The sequence below is a fragment of the Melospiza melodia genome, chromosome 11, assembly GCF_035770615.1.
Source record: "Melospiza melodia melodia isolate bMelMel2 chromosome 11, bMelMel2.pri, whole genome shotgun sequence".
In the NCBI taxonomy this organism is placed as follows: Eukaryota; Metazoa; Chordata; class Aves; order Passeriformes; family Passerellidae; genus Melospiza; species Melospiza melodia.
In genome coordinates this window covers 10,935,977-10,958,327 of record NC_086204.1, presented here as the reverse complement: position 1 = coordinate 10,958,327, position 22,351 = coordinate 10,935,977, and the positions used below count along the sequence as shown (strand labels likewise).

The 22,351-nt window shown below is 38.1% G+C and overlaps 1 protein-coding gene across 1 annotated transcript; it reads left to right on the top strand.

Moving 5' to 3' along the window:
* The first annotated feature begins 219 nt into the window (after nt 1–219).
* On the top strand, nt 220–22,303 carry STXBP3 (syntaxin binding protein 3). The gene is made up of 20 exons (XM_063165562.1): nt 220–297; nt 3,079–3,128; nt 3,868–3,949; nt 5,376–5,452; nt 6,083–6,161; nt 7,529–7,629; nt 9,439–9,593; nt 10,485–10,575; nt 11,500–11,624; nt 13,036–13,140; nt 13,639–13,696; nt 13,908–13,973; nt 14,359–14,439; nt 15,062–15,200; nt 15,768–15,874; nt 16,326–16,424; nt 17,306–17,391; nt 19,011–19,159; nt 21,162–21,290; nt 21,965–22,303. Exons 1-19 carry the CDS (start codon nt 255–257, stop codon nt 21,251–21,253), a joined length of 1,785 nt encoding a protein of 594 aa, XP_063021632.1. The 5' UTR covers nt 220–254; the 3' UTR covers nt 21,254–21,290; nt 21,965–22,303.
* The last annotated feature ends 48 nt before the right edge of the window (nt 22,304–22,351 follow it).

Below are 22,351 nucleotides of genomic sequence, written 5' to 3'. Positions count from 1 at the left end.
CCGTCCCGGGCTCACCTGAGCAGGAAGCTCCTTCCTCAGGGGTGAGCCCTCGTCACCGGGCACTTCCCCAGTGGGAATTTCGGACCCCGTGGTGGCCGGGGAAGAGAGCCCGGCTCCCGGCGGGGTGGGCCGGGCTCCTGAGGGGCTGACCCCGGCCGGCAGGAGCCGCCCCGCCCGGGATCGGGCTGCGCCCTCCGCCGCCGCCCTTGAAGAGGGAGGGGAAGGCAGCGCTGCCAGGCGGGGCTGGCAGCAAGATGGCGCCGGCGGTGCGGGGGCTGAAGAGCTTCGTGTGGCAGAGTGAGTGACTGTGGGGCTCCTTCCCCGGCCCCGCGGCCAGAGCGCTCTGGGGCCGTTCGGTGGGCGCGGGCTGGCCGGGAGCCTCCGCCTCTGAGGCGCCGGCTCCGCGTAGCTCCGTGTGTGGGGTCGGGGGTGCCCGCCGAGGCGAGCTCCGGGGCCGCTCCCGACGCGGCCGGAGCCGCGCTGCGTGTCGGAGCTGAGGCGGCCGAGCGGGGTTGGGGTCGGGCCCGGGCCCGGTGGCTCTGTGGGCAGCCGCTGTCGGGCGGGGGCTGTGGGTGCCGGCTGTTCCAGGTGTGACTCGGCGCGCTGCTGGGAGGCGGCTGCCCCGGCTTGCGGCGGTGCCGCGGGTGTCCGCAGTGACAGCGCTGCAGAGAGACGCTTGTGCCTTTTCCGAGATAAGGGTGAGCTCTGCAGGCTACAGCCCGCCGGACGGGCTCTTGCAGCGCCTAAACCCAAGTCAGCTCTTCAGGCACTTCTCTGTAACCTCCGAACTGCTACTTTTGGAGAGTGCTCCGACCCCAGAAGGGGCTCTGCTCTCTCTCCTTGTGTTTGGCTTTACTTTTTGGTAGAATAAGTTGAAGGTGTTCCCTGGTAGGCTTACAAGTGAACTGCAGATTTTTATCTCCGTGTTTTGGAGCCGGTTCTGCTGGTGTTTGTTACAGAAAATGAAGTTGTAAGTGCTCCTTTCATTGCCGGAGCAGAAAGGCTGATAGTATTGCAGGTAGTGAGAGACCTTTGGGGAAAAGGCGCAGGCAGCCACCTCATCCCGACCCTAATTGTACTGAGCTTGTGACTCCGTGAGCTGCTCAGCCAGCCCGGCGGCTGCCGCTGAAGTGGGAAGGTCCTGCTGCCGCCTTGTTTTCGTTTTCCTCCTCTGCTTCCACCTGAAGGCTGTTCGTTTGTGTCACTAGAAGTGAAAAGCAGACTGTCCCTCTGGAGTTCAGTCCTCGTTGCTGGCACCTGTACCCTGCTTGTATGAATTTGTTACCTTTGTTTAAAACTTAACCCTTAGAAATCCCCACTTTTGCTGCTCTGTTTATCCTGCTGTCTTGTTCTTTGTGCCGATGACTGTAAGGCCAATGTTTTGTCCTGAGATATTTTATAAAAGACTTGGACCTTAAAAGGGAGTAATTTGATCAAACCATAAGTGTGTCATTAAGTGTGTCATAAAGACGTTTGAAAATTGTGTTGCCAGTGTGAGGAACAAAGATTAGAGTGACAGTAAAGCAGTGTGAATAATAAAACATTTATGTTACAAGCTTAGTTAAGAGGAACTTCTGAAATGAATGCTTTGTTAGTCATCTAGTTTCTGTTGCCTTTCCAAAACTACAACAACAATGAAAATTGATGAACTAAGTTTTAGACATTGTCTGGCACTTTTAAAATGGGTAATTGAAGGCTGTAAACTGCTGCTTCCTAATGTTTTAGCGAAACATTAGGGGGTTTTGATTAAGGCTGATTTGTCTAAAATAGCGATGCTGATGCTTTATGTAGCAGCTTGTATCCATGTGTATCTTGTTCCTGCTCTGTAAATAGACATGGAAATTACACATGTGGTGTGTGGAATTGAAGCAGAAGTGTGTGGAAAAGTTAATTCACACAAGTTTGTCCTCAGTTAAGTTCACAGTTGTGAGGACAGAGAAAGCTACCTGTATTTAGGGGACAGTAGTTCCCATGGATAAATTTGTGAAATACAGAGACCTGTTGCATATAGTTAATCTCTAAATCAAGTCCTTTCTTTAAGGAATTCTGTCTTTTAATTTCCTTTTTCTCAACTTTAAATTGTTTTGTAGACTTGTATAAGGAGTTCTAGCCAAGCCATAGATAGTTATAATAATTTTTGTAAGTGATTCAGCATTTTAGCAATTCTGTTTTTTACAGCACTTGCTTAGCAGTCCTTTCTTCAGGAAGTGTGTTGTAAACGGGTCATTAATTTTGCCAAGGTGTGGTTTGCTGCTTTTTTTTTCCACACAGGAATTTGGCAGCCTGCTGTTCTGTCAGTGTTGTGTATAGTTCTTTCCTAGATTGTGAAGTAAGGGTAGAAGAAAAAAAGCCTTTGTCAACTAATTAAATGTATTCAGAGAAGACAAAATCTGAAAAGGTAGTTAGGGTATATGGTCGGTATAAAATCTATGAGAAGAAAATGAAGCCTGGACAAAAATGGAGCACTAACCTGGGTTTGGTTTGTGTGTGTCCAGAATGCTTGCAGGAGATAAATGATTTTGAGAGCCTGTAAACCAATGTAGGTCAATTATTTGGGTGAAGCACCTGCAGGTTGAGGGCAAAATCAATAACAGCTGGAATAGTGCAGGGGCACTTTCATTTTATTATGGGAGAAAACTGACTTCTATTTTTTTAACAGCAGAAATGAGGTTCAAGACAACTGAATTATCCGTTTATATGTTCTGGTGTCTTTTATAGGCAAATATTGTAGAAAAATATAATGTTTGAGATTTTGGACAAGGCTGTTGGGCACGCAGTTTATTAAAAGGAGTTCTATGTAGTGCTAAAGACTAATTAACTGACAAGTGTTGTCAGAAAATATGAACGTTATTAAATTTTCATATGGTTACAAATTTGTTATTACACCTGTGTACAGTCCTAGAAACAGGCAGGGACAGTTTGTGGTGAAGAATTCTGTGCAAGTATTTATCAGTATGGATTTTTTTGTAAATTTTTCTATTTAGGGCTCTGAACATATGAGTCTAAATGAGTGAATTATTATTTTCTTTCTTAGAAACAATTTGATTCCTCTAACTGCTAAACTGTTTCTTCTTACAGAGCTGAAATCAGCAGTATTTGATGACTTCACCAAAGAGGAAGAATGGAAGGTACAATTTTGTTAAAATTTTCATAAGAATTCTGTCATCACTTGAACAAGAAATCTGTATCACTGAGTAGAGAACAAATACATAAAATGAATGTCTGGTGTTTTCACTCAAGATTGTTTTCTGCCCAAGTAATAGACTTTACTTTTGGGAACTCAGATTGCTGTATAATACAAATTGAAAAATCTAGAGGCTACTACAGGAAGAACAAATGGCTAGTAGTCTTTTTTTTTAAATTAGGTGTGACGAAAAATTAGAAACAGTTTGTGTTAATCTTCATTTTCCTTTTGAAATACTTGTACTTTATTAATTTCAAAAATTACACTGTACTGCAGTGCATGTGTAGCAGGATTCAGCAGTATGATACCTGTAGAACTGATTAAGCTATCAAACAGTTTTAAAATAAATACAGGTATATTTGAGTAGGCCATGGGGTAAATCAGCAGGAATTCAAAAGACTTGTGTCCAAGGAAACTTTCAAAGTACTTTCTAGTATGAGTAGGGGGAACAAAGCTCAAATTTAAGATTGAGCTTGTCTTTGGAAATCTTGTCCATTAGAAGCTGCCTTATGAAATTAATTTCCCCCTGCAATGTTGGTGTATGCAGGTAATGAAAAAATAGAATGATAAAATAGTTTTAACTTCAAACTTTTATGACAAGTTATGGAGGAAATGACATGGATTTAATATAGCCGATTAATGTATCTAAATACTTGTGTGTGTTTTTCTTAAAATATGTTTAGGTAATGCTCTTAGATGATTACACTACTAAATTACTGTCACTGTGCTGCAAAATGACTGATCTGCTGGCAGAGGGTGTCACAGGTAAGCATAACTCTTATTGATACACCAATGGCAATATCCTGGTAAGAAAAAGGGCAAGACTGAAATTGATAGTACCCTTGGAGAAATGGTCTTTATTTGGTTGATGAAGGCAAGTAGTTATGGGATATTAAATTAGTGGACCTTTAGGCTTCTACAGTAATTAGTCAATTGTGTGTTTTGTTTTGTTTGTTTGTTTTAAGGAAAAAAACAAATATTTCTCTGCCTGAGAGCTCAGATCTCCCTTTAATTTTTTTCCCTAAAGATTGCTCTAAAGGTTTGTGGGTTTTTTTTGTTTTTGTTTGTTTTTGTTTTGTTTGTTTGGGGGTTTTTGGTGTTTTTTGTATTTTTACTTTTTTTTTGCTGTTTGTTTGTTCTTGTGGTGGTTTTTGATTTTGCATTTTTGGTGGGTTTTTTTTGTGAGGTAGGAATGGATGTTTGTTTGCTGGCGCCTATTTTTGAAATGGAAATAAATTCCCCAGATGTAAATGAACTAGTTTTAATTAACTTTAGGACTAGCTTCTTAGAAATGCTTGTGTAAGAAGACAATGCTTAGACCTGATTATTTATTCCACAATACTCTTCTTATTCCTGCTATTCAGTACAATGTGATTATTCTGAAAATGTAATTGTAGCTGTATCAGTTTTGCTTTTTGGTGTGTGTTTTAACTCTTAAGTGCTACTTATCCTTTGTGAGAAACTTTTGGTGAACATGTATCCTTTTCATCAAGAAGAAACCTTTTCTTTTTAGTGAGCACACTGTTGAAAGGAACCTGTCTTTCCACATGCAGATGTCTGACATTACTTATCTTCCTTGTTCCTCCCCCACAAAATTTCTGAGCCACAAGAATATCTCTGCATTCTCAAGCTAGTGTGTTGTAAAACTATACAGTAATGACTTTATCAAACAGAGAAAAACAAGAGATGAGTGAAGCTGATTTGCTGAAAAATGTCTTAATTTGTGCCTGCAATTATGTTGAAACAGAGTAATTGCCCAGGACACAGGCAAACAAAGGACAGAGGAGGCTGTAGTCCAAGATGATGCCCTGCAGTTTCTCTGTCCCTCTCCTTCACTGTGCTGGGCAAAGAGCTCTCTTGCCAAGAGTTCCTGCTGGGCCCCATAGCTGGAGCATGTTTCATTGCCATTCTGTTGTACAAGTGTAGAGTACCTAGGAAGGATTTAATCCTACAACTTCAGTTGTCACTAGCCTGAGAGTTGACAAAGCCTTGTGGTAACCTTCTGTATATAAAATAACAAAGAAATAAATCAAGACTCTTGGCAGAAGGTACGTCCTTACCTCTAATATTGTGGACAACTTGATTGCAGTTAATATAGAGTTGATAAAAATGAAGTAAAATATGTGCAATGTTTTCCTTAAAGATACATAATGTTCCTAATTATAAACATGTAATATTTCTTACTTTATAGTGGTGGAGAATGTATATAAAACCCGTGAGCCTGTCCCACACATGAAGGCAATATATTTAATAACTCCCACCAAAAAGGTTAGTATTTTAAAGTGTTGCAAAATGAAAAAACCTTTATTTTAAAATGTTTATTTACTCTGTACAGCTATGCAGTACTTTACCTCTGCATTTTCTGTGATAGTCCTCTGTGTGATGCCTGATTTCCCAAGACGAAAAGACAAAGTAGTGCCACCATGGAATATGTTGCAAACGTGCCCCTTGTGGTCAGTGTAGGCACTGTATCATTGCTTAGCAATTGTAACCCCACTGAAAGACATGTTGTATCACATAATGATGCAAGACATTGAAAAGTAGAATTCAAAGTAATGGCTCTAATAAGAGATTACTGTTACTTCCTAAAAATTCTTGAGACAATAAATCTCAGCACTTTTACAGCTGGAAAATGATGCAAATGCTGTGATGTGTGTGCTTCCTGAAATGAGCCTGGTGCATGACTGACCATCTGTAATTGCTTGTTATTCTTCATCTGGAATTAAAAATCTTAAACTTCAGTATTTTCTTATATGTTGAAATGTAGTATTCCTAAGTGGGACTTGGTAATAGAGCAGGAGGAGAGGAGGGAGAAGCTTTGTCTGGTATGTGTAGAAAGGCAAAACACTGGCATGATGTTTTTTGATTTTATTTCCTTATTTTCCTTGCCCCCATAAGTCTGTAGATGGACTGATTGATGACTTCATCAATAAATCATCCAGCAGATACAAAGCAGCATACGTGTATTTCACTGACTGTAAGTAAGCTTTTGGGCTGTGGTTTGGTAACTTTATATGGGTAACTAAGTAAGCTGCTCCCTTCTCTTGTCTGTAGCTGAGTAAATGAAAAATTTGGACCCTATTTCTTGCTAGAAGGTTTGAGACTCAAGTCATTAAGCATATATCTGGGTTGCCAGGCTATAGTTGCCATGCTAAGTGGCAATAATAATTTCTTTCGTAATTACCAAACAGTCTTGATTGTTCTCCACCTCTGCTTTTAATTTAGGTAATGTAGTTTTATTTTTAAGTATTCCAGTCTTCTCCTGTGTTGGAGTGTGGAGGAAGACAATTCAAGTCACACTATGTATCTCTACATAAACAAGAGTACCAAAAACATAACTGCGTGAGAATTTTGTGCAAGAGCTGGGTCAGTAATTGGTTGCTTCAGGTAGTTCCTTCAGAGCTGTGAGCCAGCTTTTCCCCTTCCCTGAAAGAAGGGCCCTGCTTAGCCCTTGCATGCATGACATTAATTGTGCAGCAGAGACAATTACTGGGAGCAGGGTTCATGTGGTTGCACATGGCCCTGCAGTCAGTCAGCGTGACTAAAATGGCTCTAAAGAGGGGAAAACAAAAAACCCAAATGTGCTGCTGAAGGCAGAGACTGAGACATGCCTCTTTGTGGACTGTATCTGCTACTGGATGTTCTCAAAGCAGTTTTAAATCACTATCCAAATTCTTGGTTTCTTCTTTAATTTCATGCTGAAGCAACAGTTATTGTGGAAAAGTACTGCTGTCTTGCTGTATGGTCCTTGGTTGCAAGTGGGCAAGCTTTCAGTTTGAATACTTGCCAAAACTTTTCCTGTTAAGAGGAATAGCTCCTGAGTTAGAGAAATAACTCTGTCACTTCCAAGTTTGTGTAATATTCATGTCATCTAAGTATTCCTTAAATTAAATTTCTAGACTGGGATCCAATGTAGCCTGGAAGTGTGGTGGAACACCTTAGAGATCTAATTAAATTCCATATCTCTGTTTTGCTCTCAGATATATACACATGATTTCTTTTTGTAGCTTGGGAAATGTTTTTTTCTCTCCAACATGAGAAGAAATAACAGAACCCTTTACTTTGATAAAATCAACATCCTAGCAGACTGCTAATGAGTGTTCAACAATGTTTTGCTTGCAAAAAGCCAGTATAAATTGAGCAGTGGTGCTTCTCAAAAAAGATTTCATTAACAAAATATTGATTATATAATCTATTTCACTTTAGGAAGAGTAGGCTTTTTTTTTGTATTTTTTGCTTAATTGGGTCTTAATAGAGAATTGTCTGCTCTGAATACTGTGTAAGTGAGCTGACAGCTGGAATAGTACAAATTATTTGTATTTAGAGTCTCTTTTTTTCCCCTAGTTTGTCCTGACAGCCTCTTCAATAAAATTAAGGCTTCATGTGCAAAATCAATAAAGAAATGCAAGGAGATCAACATTTCATTCTTCCCTTATGAATCTCAGGTAAGTTTAATTCTTAACCTTAACAGTAATCTGGAGGATTATTCTCAAGTGGTGCTGACCTTTTAGAAAACAATGAAATAGAGTGTAGCTTTTGATTGACAAACTCTGCGAGATATTTCCATTTGGGCACATTTCCAGTGCTTGCTTATGCTTTTCAGATGAAAACAAATGCTCTTGTACTCCAAGTTTTACTCTTTGCAAGACTTGGTGTCAGTTGCAATGGAGAGGTTAAAGAAGGAATCTGTTCCCTAAGAGCAAGCAAGTATTCTGGCTGGTTTTTGGTAAGAGTTTGTTACTGCTGATGCTGAAGTTTTACTTTGATAGGTTGGTGCATAGGAGTAAAGTAGGACTTGGTGAAAGTCAGGAAAGGACAACAAATGGACTAAGAGAACTGAAGGGGAGTGGAACAAAAACTATTACCACTTGACAGTCTTTTCAGTGAGAGGAGAGTATGGAAATTCTGTATTCTCAATTAAACGTCCATACTACCAGTAGAAAGGAATGGGTGTTTTCCATGTGCAGCCACACAGTGGGTGTTGTGTTGAAAAGTAATTTGCTGCTCGTGCCCTTCATGAAACACAGAGGGCTCACTGATGCTCACTAAGACAGTGAAGCCTCCAAGCTCCGCCCAGTTCTGGGAGCTGGAGAACTAACCAGAACTAACCACAAATGCTTCCCATGTCAAATGTTACCAACCTGTCAAAGGGACAACTCTTATGTGTACCAAGTGGCAGGTGGATATAGGAGGGATTGCTGCTACCCCTGTCTCACTGTGGGGCAGTGTCCTGGTTTGAAGACACATTCCTTTTCATTATAAAGGGTTCTTTATTATTTTGGTTGAGAATCCATCAGGGGATAATGAGCATGGTGCCCTGTTTGATTGCTTTCCAGTGAGGTTGATGTTGACAAGTTTTGTTTCAAGCTGGTTTTGGGAGCCCTGCCAAAGCTGCTTTTCAGTATCAAATAAAGCCTATGAAAATGTTGTGGTTCTCTGGAGGACTCACTGTGAAAGCAGAAATTAAGACTACTTTTCTGTAGTTGAAAATAAGCAGCACTAAGGCTGGGCAGCACTCTTCTTGTTTTTATTGGAGTTTTGTATTCTCAGTATCTGGGGTTGTGAGAACCTTTTCAGTCCTTAGCAGAGGAACAATGTTAACTGGTGTGCCTGCTTCCTGGGATGCTAGGAGTAAATGATCAGGCTGAGCTCTGGGCAAAGTCCAGGTGATTATCTACTCGAGTGAAGCAAACACCTTTATCTAGATGGCTCTGTAGTTACAGAGTCCATCTGAAGCTGGAGGAAATCCATTTACTGACAATGGGATTGTACCCATGTTTGCATTCCATTTACAAAACTGTTGAAAAAGCCTTTCATCTCTGTAGTACTAAGCTGCTTTAATCGAGATTTAATGCATTTAAAGAATTTCAGCTATTCAAGGTAAATTCTTCATATTAAAAGCAGATACAATATGTGAATTTTTATTTTAAACCAATTTAACCTTGATGCTTTCTACGATCATTCTGATAGTGCATTGTATGGCTCTGTACAAGGCACTGACAGGTGTTTAGTTCCTTCCTTCCATAATTTGAAAAATAGAGTAATTTACGTGGGAGAGTAATAGGGAAGAAGTCTGAGAACAAGAAGATGAGCTCAGCAGGGATAGAGGAATGAAGTGTGGGTTTGTTTGGGTTTTTTCTTAAGTGTCCTATATATGACTTTTTCTTGCAGTTTTAAATTATTAGCAAACTTTTTACCAGGTGTTTTGGCAATCTGCAAGTTAGGCTCTTTTATTTTGCTTGTGCTTTATGCAGGTGTTTACTCTCAACATCCCAGAAGCCTTCTACCGCTGCTACAGTCCCACTCTGGAAAAGACCAAGGAGAAAGATGCTGTACTGCAAGTCATGGCTGAACAAATTGTTACCTTGTGTGCCACACTAGATGAGAATCCAGGAGTGCGATATAAAAGGTGGGACAGAATTGTGTTTTATAGTAATTGTGTTCACTTCCAGGACCCACCACATTATTTCATCATAGCTCGAGGCTGCAGCATAGTTTTTTTGGATTTTTTCCCCCCTTGTGGTTGTGCATGATTTGTTTTTAATCACAAGTCTGAAATATGCGGTGATAGGAATTTGTGAAGTGTAGGTGGAGCAGTGTTTTTCTGTGTAATGCATGTAACAGCTCTTGCTATACCCTGTCTTGTTCTGAATGCTTTGTTTCTGTCTGGTCAGGGGGGTGACACTGATATGCTGCATTCTTGTATGCCACATGCATAATCCTGTAACAGAGCTGCTGCTGTTCAGCCAATTGCAGCTCTGCTTGGCACCAAGGAATTCAGAAATTACTGTGGTACATGAGATCAGGATTTCTTGTAGTACAGATATTGAGAAGAATGCCTCTTTTGAACTTTGAGAGGGATTTACTGTCTTTGAAGTCACAGTGGGCTTCTGAAATTGTATTCAATGACTGCATTCTGTGGTGTAATGTGAAGGAGTGTCTTATTCTCTGCAAAGGTAACAAGCAGTTGCTTGACTGTTTTGTTTTTTCCCTCTTCTTTCTCTTTTTCTTATTTTTCTTTCTTGTTTGCCACCTCTGAGTGAAACTTTATGTGCTGGACCATGTTCCAGCTAATGCCAGCCTTTTGGCTGAAGCTGTTTCTGCTGTGTAAAATACCTGGAGCATTCAAAGATAACATCATAATGTAAAACTGAAGACGTATTGGAAATACTGAGAATGGAGTTTGGAAACTCATGAAAGCAGAGCATCAATCCTAGGGAGTTTTCTGTTTTAGAGGTAGCATTTTAGTGTTCTGATGAAGAAATGTAAGTTATTTTTGCATGCTTCCTTTTTTTCCCAGTGGACCATCTGATAGAGCCAGCAAACTTGCACAGCTTGTTGAAAAAAGTCTTGAAAACTACTACAAAACAGATGAGAGAAGCCAAATAAAGGTAGACAGTGAACTAAAATGTTTGATTTCTTTTTAAAACTTTTTTGTATGTCTGGTGAAAAGAAATCTTTGAAATATTCTTCAACAATTAAATTCTACAAATATAGATATTATTTAATAATAAAGGCAGCTTGTTGCCGTTTAGTTATTCTTGTGTATGAAAGCCATGTAGAGGCAATACTATTGGGGTAAAGGTGTATTTGTGTGATCAAACTGATTTTATTTGAAAAATTAGCCCTTTGATAATACAGGGGGATGCTACAAACCTGAAGACCAGTGGATAAATGTTGTTTCCATAACACCATGTGTAGCAGGAGCTTACTCCAGAATTGAAATGTTTCCCCTGAAGGGACTTACTGTCTACAAAGATACAGCTGTTCACATAAATATTGGTTTTGATTTGTAACTACAAATCAGGCCTGATTAGGGCAGCTGCTTAAACACAAAACCATGGGATAAACCATTCTGATTTTGACTTTGCACTTTGCTACAGAAATAAATGTTCCTGTTGCTACTGCCACTTCACTAAATCCCCAAATGAAACTTTCAGTTGAATGTTTGAAGGTGTTTTCCTGTATTGCAGCACTATCTGATCTGCAATACAAACAATGAAGTTATCTATTAAATCTCTGGGCAGCATTTTTGGGGTTTTGTTTGTTTTTCTTTTACCTTTTTTGTTCACTAGACTAATAAAATTCATTTTTCTGAGTGTATTGCAGTGAGCTAAGAGTATTGCCTTAAACTTAGTATTTAAAACCATGGTATAGAATTCAAATGTTCAAACAAACACTTGGACTGTAGTGCAGTGCTTTTCAGTTATTTTTCTAAAAATACCTGCAGTGCTGTGACTTAATGCAAATAGATTTAACATACATTAACTTTCTCCTTTATGTCTTAACTTTGTGTTTGTTTGATGGCTTTCTAGGCTAAAACCCACTCCCAACTAATAATAATTGATCGTGGTTTTGACCCAGTATCAACTGTACTCCATGAGCTCACCTTCCAGGCAATGGCATATGATCTGCTACCCATTGAAAATGATACTTACAAGCAAGTACTTAAAAAAAACCCAACCTAAATAGTTTATTCTTGGTTATAAAATCCCTGAAATTGTTTAGCTCAATTGCACCATGGCAATATTAGCTGCTTATATTGCAGAATGGTTGCTTCACTTATTGTTAGTCTTTCCTCCTGCATTTGTAACTTCATCATTTTCTTAACTTCCTCCCTTAGCTGATGTTAGGTAGGATCTAGTTGTCATTGTTGTTAAGTTTTGAGTCTACCAAATTGCATTTTTTAAGAACTAAGAACCTTGTACTACTCTTGAAGTAAAGCCTTGGGAGTGCACATTGAGATTCTCTAGATTTTCTTTCATATTCTCCATTTTTTTTGGCATAACAAGACCAGCAATACAACTAACTGAATGATGAGAAAAAGCTAGGGTCTTTCTCAGGTATGCTCACCTTTATAGCTCCAATAATTTAATTTCTGTAGTTGTTGAAATGTTTTATTGTAAATACACATTTAAATCAGTCATGTTCATTTTGTAAGCACTGTTGGAGTGTAATGTTAATTTGCATAAGTTACGTGCTTTGCTGTCTGATTGTTCTGACAGCAATGGTTTTGGTAGGACTTTGCTTTCTGATGATCCACTTCAGCAAGAGACCTGCTGACCTCATTGTGTAGCCACGCAAAGAGGAATGTCTATCTTTAGTCAGAAGGGCTGAGTGAAGATTTTAATAGAAAGTGTAGACTCTGAGTCTGGGTTTGATTGCTGGGTATGAAAATGTAGCAGAATATTTTCTAGGTAGTCACCATCTGACTTTCATCATTAATCTTGGAATTTTTTTCATTGTTTTGCTTTCTGGCAATCTGCACTGTGTGAGTTTCTATAAATGTGAAAATATTATGTGGCATGATTGTGGTCTTGTTTTAGGTTTATTGCTGCTTATAGTCATGTAATAGCTGCTCTGTGATGCTCTGCAACAGTTGCTTTTATATGTGAAGTATTGTCCTGCTTAGCATTGTGTTGGTGAATGTAATTTCATTTTCCTTTAGTTATAAAGTCTTATAATACAGAAAGAAAGCTGCACTTGGCAATTGCAGTGTGTATTATTTTGTGCCATTTACACTTGAAACCAAAACTGAAGAGAAATTGAGGTGCATGTAAATGTGTGTTTAAAACTCCAGTCACTGTTCGTTTAAAAGAATGTCCAGAAGCTCTTGCCCTAAAGAATCATTCTAAAATTTATCTGCTGCTTCTGTGTTAAAATATGTAATCTGTAAAATCCTGTAAATTATATTTTTCTCAGGCACTGGCTCGGCTTAGAAATTTAAATTTTTGTCAATTACTGCTGTTACCATTTATGTTGATTAAACTGTTACAAATAATACTGTAATAAGTGATGAAAACTGGGGGGAACCCAAACCCCAAATAATTGTCTGAATTTTCTCCTGGAAGATACAAAACAGAAGGCTCTGGTGGGAAGGAAAAGGAGGCGATTTTGGAGGAAGATGATGACCTGTGGGTGAAGATGCGGCACAAGCATATTGCAGATGTGATAGAGTATGTGCATAAATAACAAAGCCAGCTCTTGGTTTCTGTGACAGGGAGGGTGTCAGAGCTGTTCAGTGGGAATTCAGGCAGTAATGAACATGGTTTGCAAGACAGACTGGATTCAGTTAAGTAATCAATGCCAGGAAGAAATTGTGCTTTAAAAATACAGTATGTACCCAGGTATGCAGTTATACTAATGCTACCTGCAGTTCTTGAGGTAAATGGAAATCGAGTCATATCCTGGCAAGTGTTTTCAAATATTTTAAATCTGAAGGGATTATTTTGCATGCAGTGCTGCCAAGCTGCTGCATCAAATGATATTATGAAGATATTGCAAACAGAATGTTTAATATTTCCTTTGTATAAAAGCACTCATTTCTCTGAAGCCAGACCTGTATTTCAGCTTTTACTTTCATTCAAAAGTTCTTGTTGCACAGTTCTTTTAAGATTTTTAAGAAAAAATTTAAGCACTCATGTGCTGTTGCCTTTCATTATTTTCCTCTTCAGGGAAATACCAAAACTTTTGAAAGATGCTTCATCAAAAACAAAGGCAACAGAAGGAAAAGTAAGTTGTTTAAGTTTAGATATTGTTTTTCCTGGTAATTTAGTTATTTTCAGCTGATCACATCCATGTAACTTATGGATCTACTAGAGAAACTAAGACTTCTGAACTGGAATTTTCAAGGGTTGTGGGGGAAGCAGGCTGCAATGGGAAGGGAAATAAGCACGTCATTTACTGGGGTAACAGATTTTCAACTTGTGGCATTTCTTTCCAGTTATCCATATCTGCTCTGTCCCAGTTAATGAAAAAAATGCCACTCTATCGTAAAGAGATTAGTAAGGTAAGGGGTCTTTTGTAATCACAACTTCACAGGAAATAATTCTGTGCACTTGACTTTTTGTTGAAATGTGGTTTTAGTCTGTCATTTTCCTGTAATGTGTTTTATAGCTCTTCTCCAAATTCATGTTTTCACCTTCTGTAAAATTTAGCAAAGAAAATTTGTTTCCATGTGTTTCATTTTACCATGTAAAAAATGAAATAATTTGTGTGCTTTGAGGATTGAAGATGTCATAACAGTTTAGTGTTTTACAAAGTATTATGGGAATATGATGGTACTGAAGGATTGACTCTTGTAACCAGTAAAAATGATGGATATGCTTGGAAAAAATTCAAGCTATGACAGCTTGTGATTTTCTTTTATTTTTTTTGTTCTTTCTGTCTTATAGCAAGTTGTTCATCTTAGCATAGCAGAAGATTGCATGAGCAAGTTCAAATCTAACATAGAAAGGCTCTGTAAAACTGAACAGGTATGTTTAAAAAAGCCACAAAGAGCAACTTTGCAAGTATTGCAAGCACCACTTTTTTGTTTGCAGGAATAGAAGCTTGCTTTAACTGACTAAGCTACTATGTCTCTTGCCGTTATTTTGTAAACAGTTTTTGAGGTGGTAGTATTAAAACTAAGTCTAATATACAAGGCTCTTAATCTCCCAATAAGGAGGTGTTCCTAAGAGTTTTGGAGGTTTTTTTGGTCTTGAAATCTGGCTAATTGGTATAAGGATCAACTTTGTTTTCAGGGCTCGAAATTCCTATGTTGTTGCTTTAATATGTTGTGCAGAGGGAAGCCCTTTTTACATGTCTGGGAAAAGCACGTTTTAGGGTGATGCATTACATTGTGACTCTAATTTATGTTTTTAAGAATTCTAGATATCATAGTTTGAAATGTTTAAGTGTTATGTAGTGTTATTTTAATGCTGTAACTATTGAAACGAATGTCAGACTTGTCATACTGAGTTTAATTGATGCAGCTTGATTGTTTCCTGAAACCTTTGCTTTCATAAAAATGCCTTTCAAAACACACAGAACAACATTGATTTAAATTACTTCAATGATTTTAACCATGGTGTCTGTTTTTATTTTTTATTAATTTAGGACTTGGCTCTTGGAACTGATGCAGAAGGTGAAAAAGTAAAAGACTCTATGAGGGTCCTACTTCCAGTTCTGCTCAACAAAAGTCATGACAGCTATGACAAAATCAGAGCTATTCTCCTGTATATCTTTAGCACAAATGGTATGACAAGTTGCCCCATTTTTTCCTCAGTGCTATGAACTTTAACTCAAGTTTTAAGATAGTACAGTGGTTGTAGTTAACCTAAGTCTCTGCATTGGAGAGCTGGGTTTGAAAGAAATCCTGTCTATCCTCTGTATTTTCTCTCACATTAGCAGCAAAGATACTACTAGCAAGGAGTTAAGAGTTGTAATTCAAATGTAGATTCATAGAGTGTTTTAATACCATTCTTATCCTTGCATTATAGTTTGTTCTCTTATTTTCACATGGTATTGAAGCTCTTAAAGGGAAGTTCCATATTTGTGGCAACCTGAAAATTAAGTCAGTGGGGAAAAATTTCTTGTAGAAAAGGAGCAAATTGGCAGAATGTTGGTCTGAGGAATCTGTAACAGTACTGAGTTTAGGTCTCAAGAATGGACCTTAACAAAGTTTTATCTGAAATATAGTATTATGTAAAGCTTAGACTGGTCACACAGAACAAACAAAAGTTCTGCACTAAATAATAGCCTGTGAGACAAAACTGGTCTTACAGTCACTTGGTAATTGTTGTCTCTTTTCCATATATTAAAGGAACTACCCAGGAGAACTTGGACAAGCTGATCCAGAATGTACACATAGAAAGTGATAGTGATATGATAAGAAATTGGAAATACCTTGATGTTCCTGTTATCTCTTCAGTAAGAATGTATTTATTTATTTTGTGATTTCTTACTGTCCAAGGACCTACAGTTCTTTCAGCAACTCTTAGCAATATTATCCAGGTCTGGGTTTGGAAGCAGATAATTGCTAGGATTTCTTTTACCACTTAAACACATTACAAAAAAAAATTTTGAAAATTATTCATGTTAGTTGTTTAAAGTAAGATACCCATAATGTTCCCTCTGCAATTATCAGGTGGTGGCTTCAGCTAGTTGATTTTGGAAACTGCCAACTTACTCAGTTCCTTCTCTCTGAAGTTAGTATTTCTAATGTATTCTGAATTCTAGAGATATTAATTATTGTTCTTTATATTTTTTATTATTTCTTTAAAATCTCATACTTATCCCCCCTTCTTCTGCTGCTGACTGCTAATAAGTTTCAAAAATCCAAACAGTAAATAATACAACCATATTTTGAAAATCTTTTCAGTTTGTTTCTCAACAGAATAAATACATAAGAAGGGACCGTTCTAAAGAAGAAACCTTTCAGCTTTCTAGGTGGACACCTGTTATCAAAGATGTTATGGAGGTAAATTTCACCAACTAATTAATTCATGGGTGCAGTGCAGAAATTTACCTGAGTGAGCTGTTGTAGCCCATCTTTTGAGTTCCACAGTATTTTGAGTTAATTTTGTTAAATACATCTGGTGGGCAAATTGATCACTTCTAGTCTGTCTGCAATATAGAACATTAGACTGCTTGTTAGTAATACTCCTTATTAGAGGTCATTTTCAAGGTGAAGCAAATGAAAGTGAAAGCAAGAGGTCTTTTAGAACAGTTTGTCCTGGGATTGGCAGTGTTTGGTGTAATTTAGAGATCTGTATCTTCTTGGTTTAACTCCAATGGGTCTTTAAACTGCAATTCCAATCTAAACTGTATTGTGGTAGAGCCTGGAAGGTGTTACATGCCAGAAGTGTAATTTCATTGTTCTTAAACCTCTTCCTAAGCATCAGTCAGTGACTGATGTCACACAGGATAGTGAGTTCACTGGTGTTAGTCTGATCCAGTGTTGTCATTCATACATTCTTGATGGCTTTCTCATGTTCATTTATGTTTTTACAGGACTCTGACTTCTCTCATACATTGCCATATAGAAATTAAATACATTAAGGTTTTCACAGAAGAAAAGCTGCTAGTGAAATCTGAACAGTTAAATCAGTCTATGTTTATAAAAAAGCACGTATACTCACAATTCCCTGTCATACACAAAACACTTTTAATATATTTTAGCATTATGTCGTCTAGCATTTTGTTACATAGGAGTGTTATTCATGAGATGCTACTTGCAATTATTTGTTGGGCTGGATGTGTTGGCATGAAATGCCAGTTAGATATCCTTTCTGAAAGCTGAAACTTGGTGGAGTTAAGGTCTGTATGCCTGTTTAAAGTGTGTCTTTATTTTCACTTCAGGATGCTATAGAAAACAAATTAGATTCAAAAGACTGGCCTTATTGTTCCCGCTGCCCTCCCACCTGGAATGGTTCAGGAGCAGTAAGGTAAATGGTTTCATTTCCTGAAGCACAGTTTACCCAGATCTCAGTATTCCTGCCGTTTACTTTTTAAAGCCTTACAGAAGTGTGCTTACTGAACAGTGGAATAACACATGTAAGGTAATGTTCATGTGCCAAGCCTGTATTTTTATTTAATCTAAAATATACTCAACTTGGTTGTTATTTTAATAATTCTTAGTAATGTATAGCTTTTTTTATTTGTAGTATCTCCCTTTTGCTTCAAGATTAGAAATAACGTTTCATATTTGCATAATGAGAAGTTTAAACCATTGAGTGTGAAGTAGTTTCAGCAATAAATGTTCAGTACTGTGACTTAGGTAAAAAGAATGTTTTACTTCTGGAAGTTGTCTCTGCTATGTTAGTGGTGGTGACATTGGGGTTAATTACCTCAGGAAATTAATTTAATCTTCTATAGTCTCTCTCATTAGGAAATATGGGCCTGTTAGGCATTTGACCCTTGTTGCCACGGAGTGGTTTAGGCAAGTCCAGGGCAGTTGGAGATCTTGAAATGAATTCTCTGCTAATGAATGTGAAATGAGTATTTGCATATTTAGTGATTATCACTGTGAGGTGATTTTTAGAATGTCTTTTTTTTTTTTTTTTTTTTTAGCTCACCTGTACTGTTCCTTCTTTCTCCTTTTAATTCACCTAGCTCTTGAACCTCATGACCCATACATGCCAATTTGAGGGCTTTATCACTTTTTATAGTGTTATTTAAAAGGAGAGACAAAGGAATCAAGACTCCCAAGAGTGTTTCTATCACAGGAATGCTAACTATGAGTGTTCCTCTCTCAGGAATGCTCACTGCACTAATAGGATGCTGGAATTCAGGGAGGGAAACATTAAATATATCCTAAATGTGAAAGACACACTTGAATTGGAATTGGTACCTTTCTAAATAAAAAAACCCAAAAAGTGGAGATACACAGCCTTAGGAAAATAGGTTTTTTACATCCACTTCTAATTAAACTATTTGTGGTGTATCCTTCTATTCCTGGATATGCACTAGGATGATCAGTGCCAGGGATCAGAGCAAGTCCCTGCACACTGGAACTGGATCTCTGTCTTACAGGCTGGTGAAATGTAGGAATCTTGAAGGCACTCTAGCAGGGAAATCAGGACTGCAGATGACTTAACTTGTGTATTAGATTCTAAGCACTTCAGGCTGCTTTTGTTTTTCCTAGGTATCTGAATCTGATTTGATAACAGACAAATGTTTTCTTTAGAGATTCTGTTTGTGTTCAGAGGTAGGAAAATCTACAACTCTAGCTTTTTCAAATGAACCTCTCATGAAAAATGCCACTGGAATTGGGAGCATGCAGTTAAGCTGCTTGGCAGGAGTCCTTGGCATGTTAGCTGTGTGTAAAACAAGGTTTTTGTTTTGTATTTGTTTTCCCCCAGTGATACCTAAACAGTTAGAGTAATGTGATAATTTACAAAACTTAATAAAAACAACTTATCAATTTATCTAAATACTTTTGCTGAAATTATAATCAAGCCCTGAACTGCATGACAAAAATTGCTACTGCTTGTTGACTGTGTAATTTTAGCCAAAAATGAGTCAGGCAAGCTGTGTAAGTGTATTGTCATGAACTCCCTTGCAGCGCCCGCCAGAAGCCCCGCGCGAGTCAGAGGGAGGAGCGCAGGAGCAGCGCCAGGCTGATCGTGTTTGTCATTGGCGGCGTCACCTACTCGGAGACGCGCTGCGCCTACCAGGTGTCCGAGGCCTACACGTCCTGTGAGGTTGTCATTGGTGAGTTTGCCGTGGGAAAGGGTGGGGTGTGGTGTACTCCATGTGGCTCTGGAAAATGTAAGATCCACTTTGCTTAGATCTCCTCTCTTGGTTCACCACACTAATACCATAGCCAGTGTATTTCTTAAAACTATGCACTTAAAAGGATCTCTGCAGGTTATCTCAAGTGATTGATGTTTGGAGGGATTTTTTTGCCACAAGACATTAAGGACAAAACAGTTATGCCCTACAGAAGAATTATGTCAGAGACATGTCAGCGTGTAGCCTACAGGATTTCATGAGACCTCTATTTTGCATTACGGTTTCCTCACAAACTTTTGCATCTGCCTGTGCTTTACCTTCAGTGGCACTTGCTACTCTAATCGCTTTTGGAAGTAGGAAAGCTGACAGACTAGTGCAAAATTGCTCACTTTGGAAGGAAGATGAGTATTAAAAAAGCCCAACAATCCTAACCAACATTCTAAAAAACTAAACAAATAAACCCCAAACCCCTTTTTCAGTGTAGTTCAGTTAACTTTGCAATATTTTCTAGTTTCTTTTGTGGGTACCTGGAAGCTTTGCATAAACCACACAATGATTAACCGCTTGAGTCCTGAAAACTCCCCTGCTTAAGATTTGGCAATTGGCAGCTGGTGTAGTAATCTCTCAGCATTTTGGAGATGTAAATGCTTGTTCCAAGTAAATGCTTGTTCCATCAGCTGCTGTGCTTCAAATGAATTTTAAATAGCATTACAGGAAATAATTAGGTGCTAAAACTTGTACATATATATAATATATAGGAACAGAGCTCCTAGATACAGAATCTTATCACAGACCTGTGTCCATCTGCAGGGCTGGCTGATGGCTGGGTGCAGGGTCATCTAAAGCACTCTAAATTACTTGAGAGGTCAACATCTGGCATTTAAATTTAGTCTTGAGATTCCGATTGAATCTGTTTACCATCTACCATGCTTTTAAATAAATACTCTTCCCTAAGACAATGCCAACCTTGGTTCTGAAATCTAGAGTCTGTTACCTCAAAATATTCAGGGGTATTGTACGTGTGTTTGTGTGTGGTTGGTTTTGTTTTATTTATTATTTGCTGGTTTCCCTGGTGGTGGTTGAGGTAGGTTTAGTGCTGGTTCTAGTTCTGAGTAGTAATGGAAGGACCAGGACAACAGGAATGTAGTTTAACCAGATTATTTCCTCATCTGAAACTTGTTTACAATACCATGTTTAGAGTAGGTGAATCTTTACTGGGGTATCTGGCACTCACCACAGCACCATCTTCCCTTTTGTTTAGAGATTATTCTTGTGGTTTTGTTTGTAATCCTGATTTCTGAGGGAAGGTGATAGTTGCCAAATTTCCATATGGATTACTGAAAAATTAACATTTGTCTGTGTTTCTGATTCAGAACTCCAGGAATATTAGCCCATTCACAGTGACACTACTTGTTGCCTTCAGAACTGCAGGGTGACTCTTTGTGCCAGAAGTTATAATCACTCTCTGAGAATAAGAGAGGAAGTTGTGCATTGAAGAATAATAAGCATTTTCTTTGCTGCTCAACACTTGAATTTTGTTTTTCCAAGGAAATGTTAGTTAAAGCAAATTTTCTCCAACTGGTATTTCTGTGGAACACTACTGTTTGTGATAATCTTGAATCCAGATACTTTACTGATTCTAGGGCAATGCCTCTCGTTAACTCACCCTTTCACAGAAAGTCAGGTTTCTTGCAGGCTGGGACAAGTGCCCAGGTTCAGTCCTGTCTTTCAAACAGGGCAGAGCAGGACCTGAAACTTGTGTTCAAAGTATGAATCCTGATCTGGATGTCTGAGTGTGGGAAGAGGGGCATTGCCCACATAATGGTGACACTTACATGATGGTGCTTTCCATGAAAACACTTTGAAGTGTTGCACTTGTCAGTTTTCCAGGTGCAGTAAAAGCACTGGCATGTAACTGGCGGTTTAAAGAGGGAAAGTCAGAATTTGACTGATACAGTTCATACTTATGTTCTTTTGTCAGGTTCTACTCATATTTTGACACCTAGAAAACTACTAGAGGATGTGAAGAGCCTTAGTAAACCCAAGGATACGGTCTGGATGAAGGATGAATAGATATGGTGATGTTTGTGATGCATTAAAAACACAAACAGTATGTACATATTCTAATGGAACTGACTTTTCCAAATACTGCACTTCAATACTACATGTTTCCTAATGGAGGTCATATTATAATTTAAATTTGCTGCTTTTGGGGGAGTAGAAGGCAGAGAGATGAGAAGATAAACACGTGTGTTTCTTAGGTTTTGTTTAATATTACACTGCAATTACTTTTTCACAAGGGCATGTTTGTTCCTAACTAATTATGCTAAAAAAGTATTGTAATTATATATAAACTGGAATTGTCTTTGAGAACTGTGAAAACCTTCTATAATGGCATTTATTTCTAAAGATGACTGAATTAAAAAGGGCCTAGGCTCTTGGGTAGGGACTTCAAGAGAAAAGTTGTAAATACGGGTTTATGGTAAAAATATTTAATACAAGTTCAGTGTCATAAATTGTAATGTTTTCTGTAAAAATAACTTGCTGAAAATTCTTTAAATATGTATAATTGTGAAAAATCTAAAGGCTTTTTAGATGGTGCTGGGTAAGGTAGATTGTTAATCACAGAATTATTGAGCAGTTCCAATCACAGTAAACAACTTTGGAGAAATGCTGTCAACTGTGCACTGAAGTACACTTTATATTTAAGTATATACAGAAATTATTACTGAAGCTTTTTTAAAATTTAGTTTCTTAGCAAATTCCTTATGATTGTCTACATAGTCTCTCTGTTTCAGAAGTTGAATTGCCTGTGATACAGAAATTCCAAAATGAAGCATGTCTCTGAGGAAGTGGAGGCATGGGGAAAGGACAGGACAAAAAGGGAAGCAGCTCAGTCTTTCAAAGGGTTTGGTAACTTGAAAAAGAAAAGCACAAAGCACACAAAACCTGATGCACTCAAAAGAATTGACTTGTTAAAAATGGTGTTACATATTAAGAAAGATATACTTAAATTTGCATTGAAGAGAATAAAAAAAATCAAATTGTAAGAATTCTGTAATACTGCTAATGTTTAGATTTCTCTTTAAAAATTACTTAATTAAAATTACTGAACTTTTAATGGGATGTTGTATTTATGTGCCTTGAAATGTTAGATTGTTGTGTGTAGAA

Excerpts from the sequence above, each read along its gene's own strand:
- STXBP3 (XM_063165562.1), top strand. The coding sequence starts at position 255 with ATGGCGCCGGCGGTGCGGGGGCTGAAGAGCTTCGTGTGGCAGA. Across the intron at positions 298-3,078 it reads GAAGAGCTTCGTGTGGCAGA|AGCTGAAATCAGCAGTATTT; the intron begins GTGAGTGACTGT and ends TTCTTCTTACAG. Across the intron at positions 3,129-3,867 it reads CCAAAGAGGAAGAATGGAAG|GTAATGCTCTTAGATGATTA; the intron begins GTACAATTTTGT and ends AAATATGTTTAG.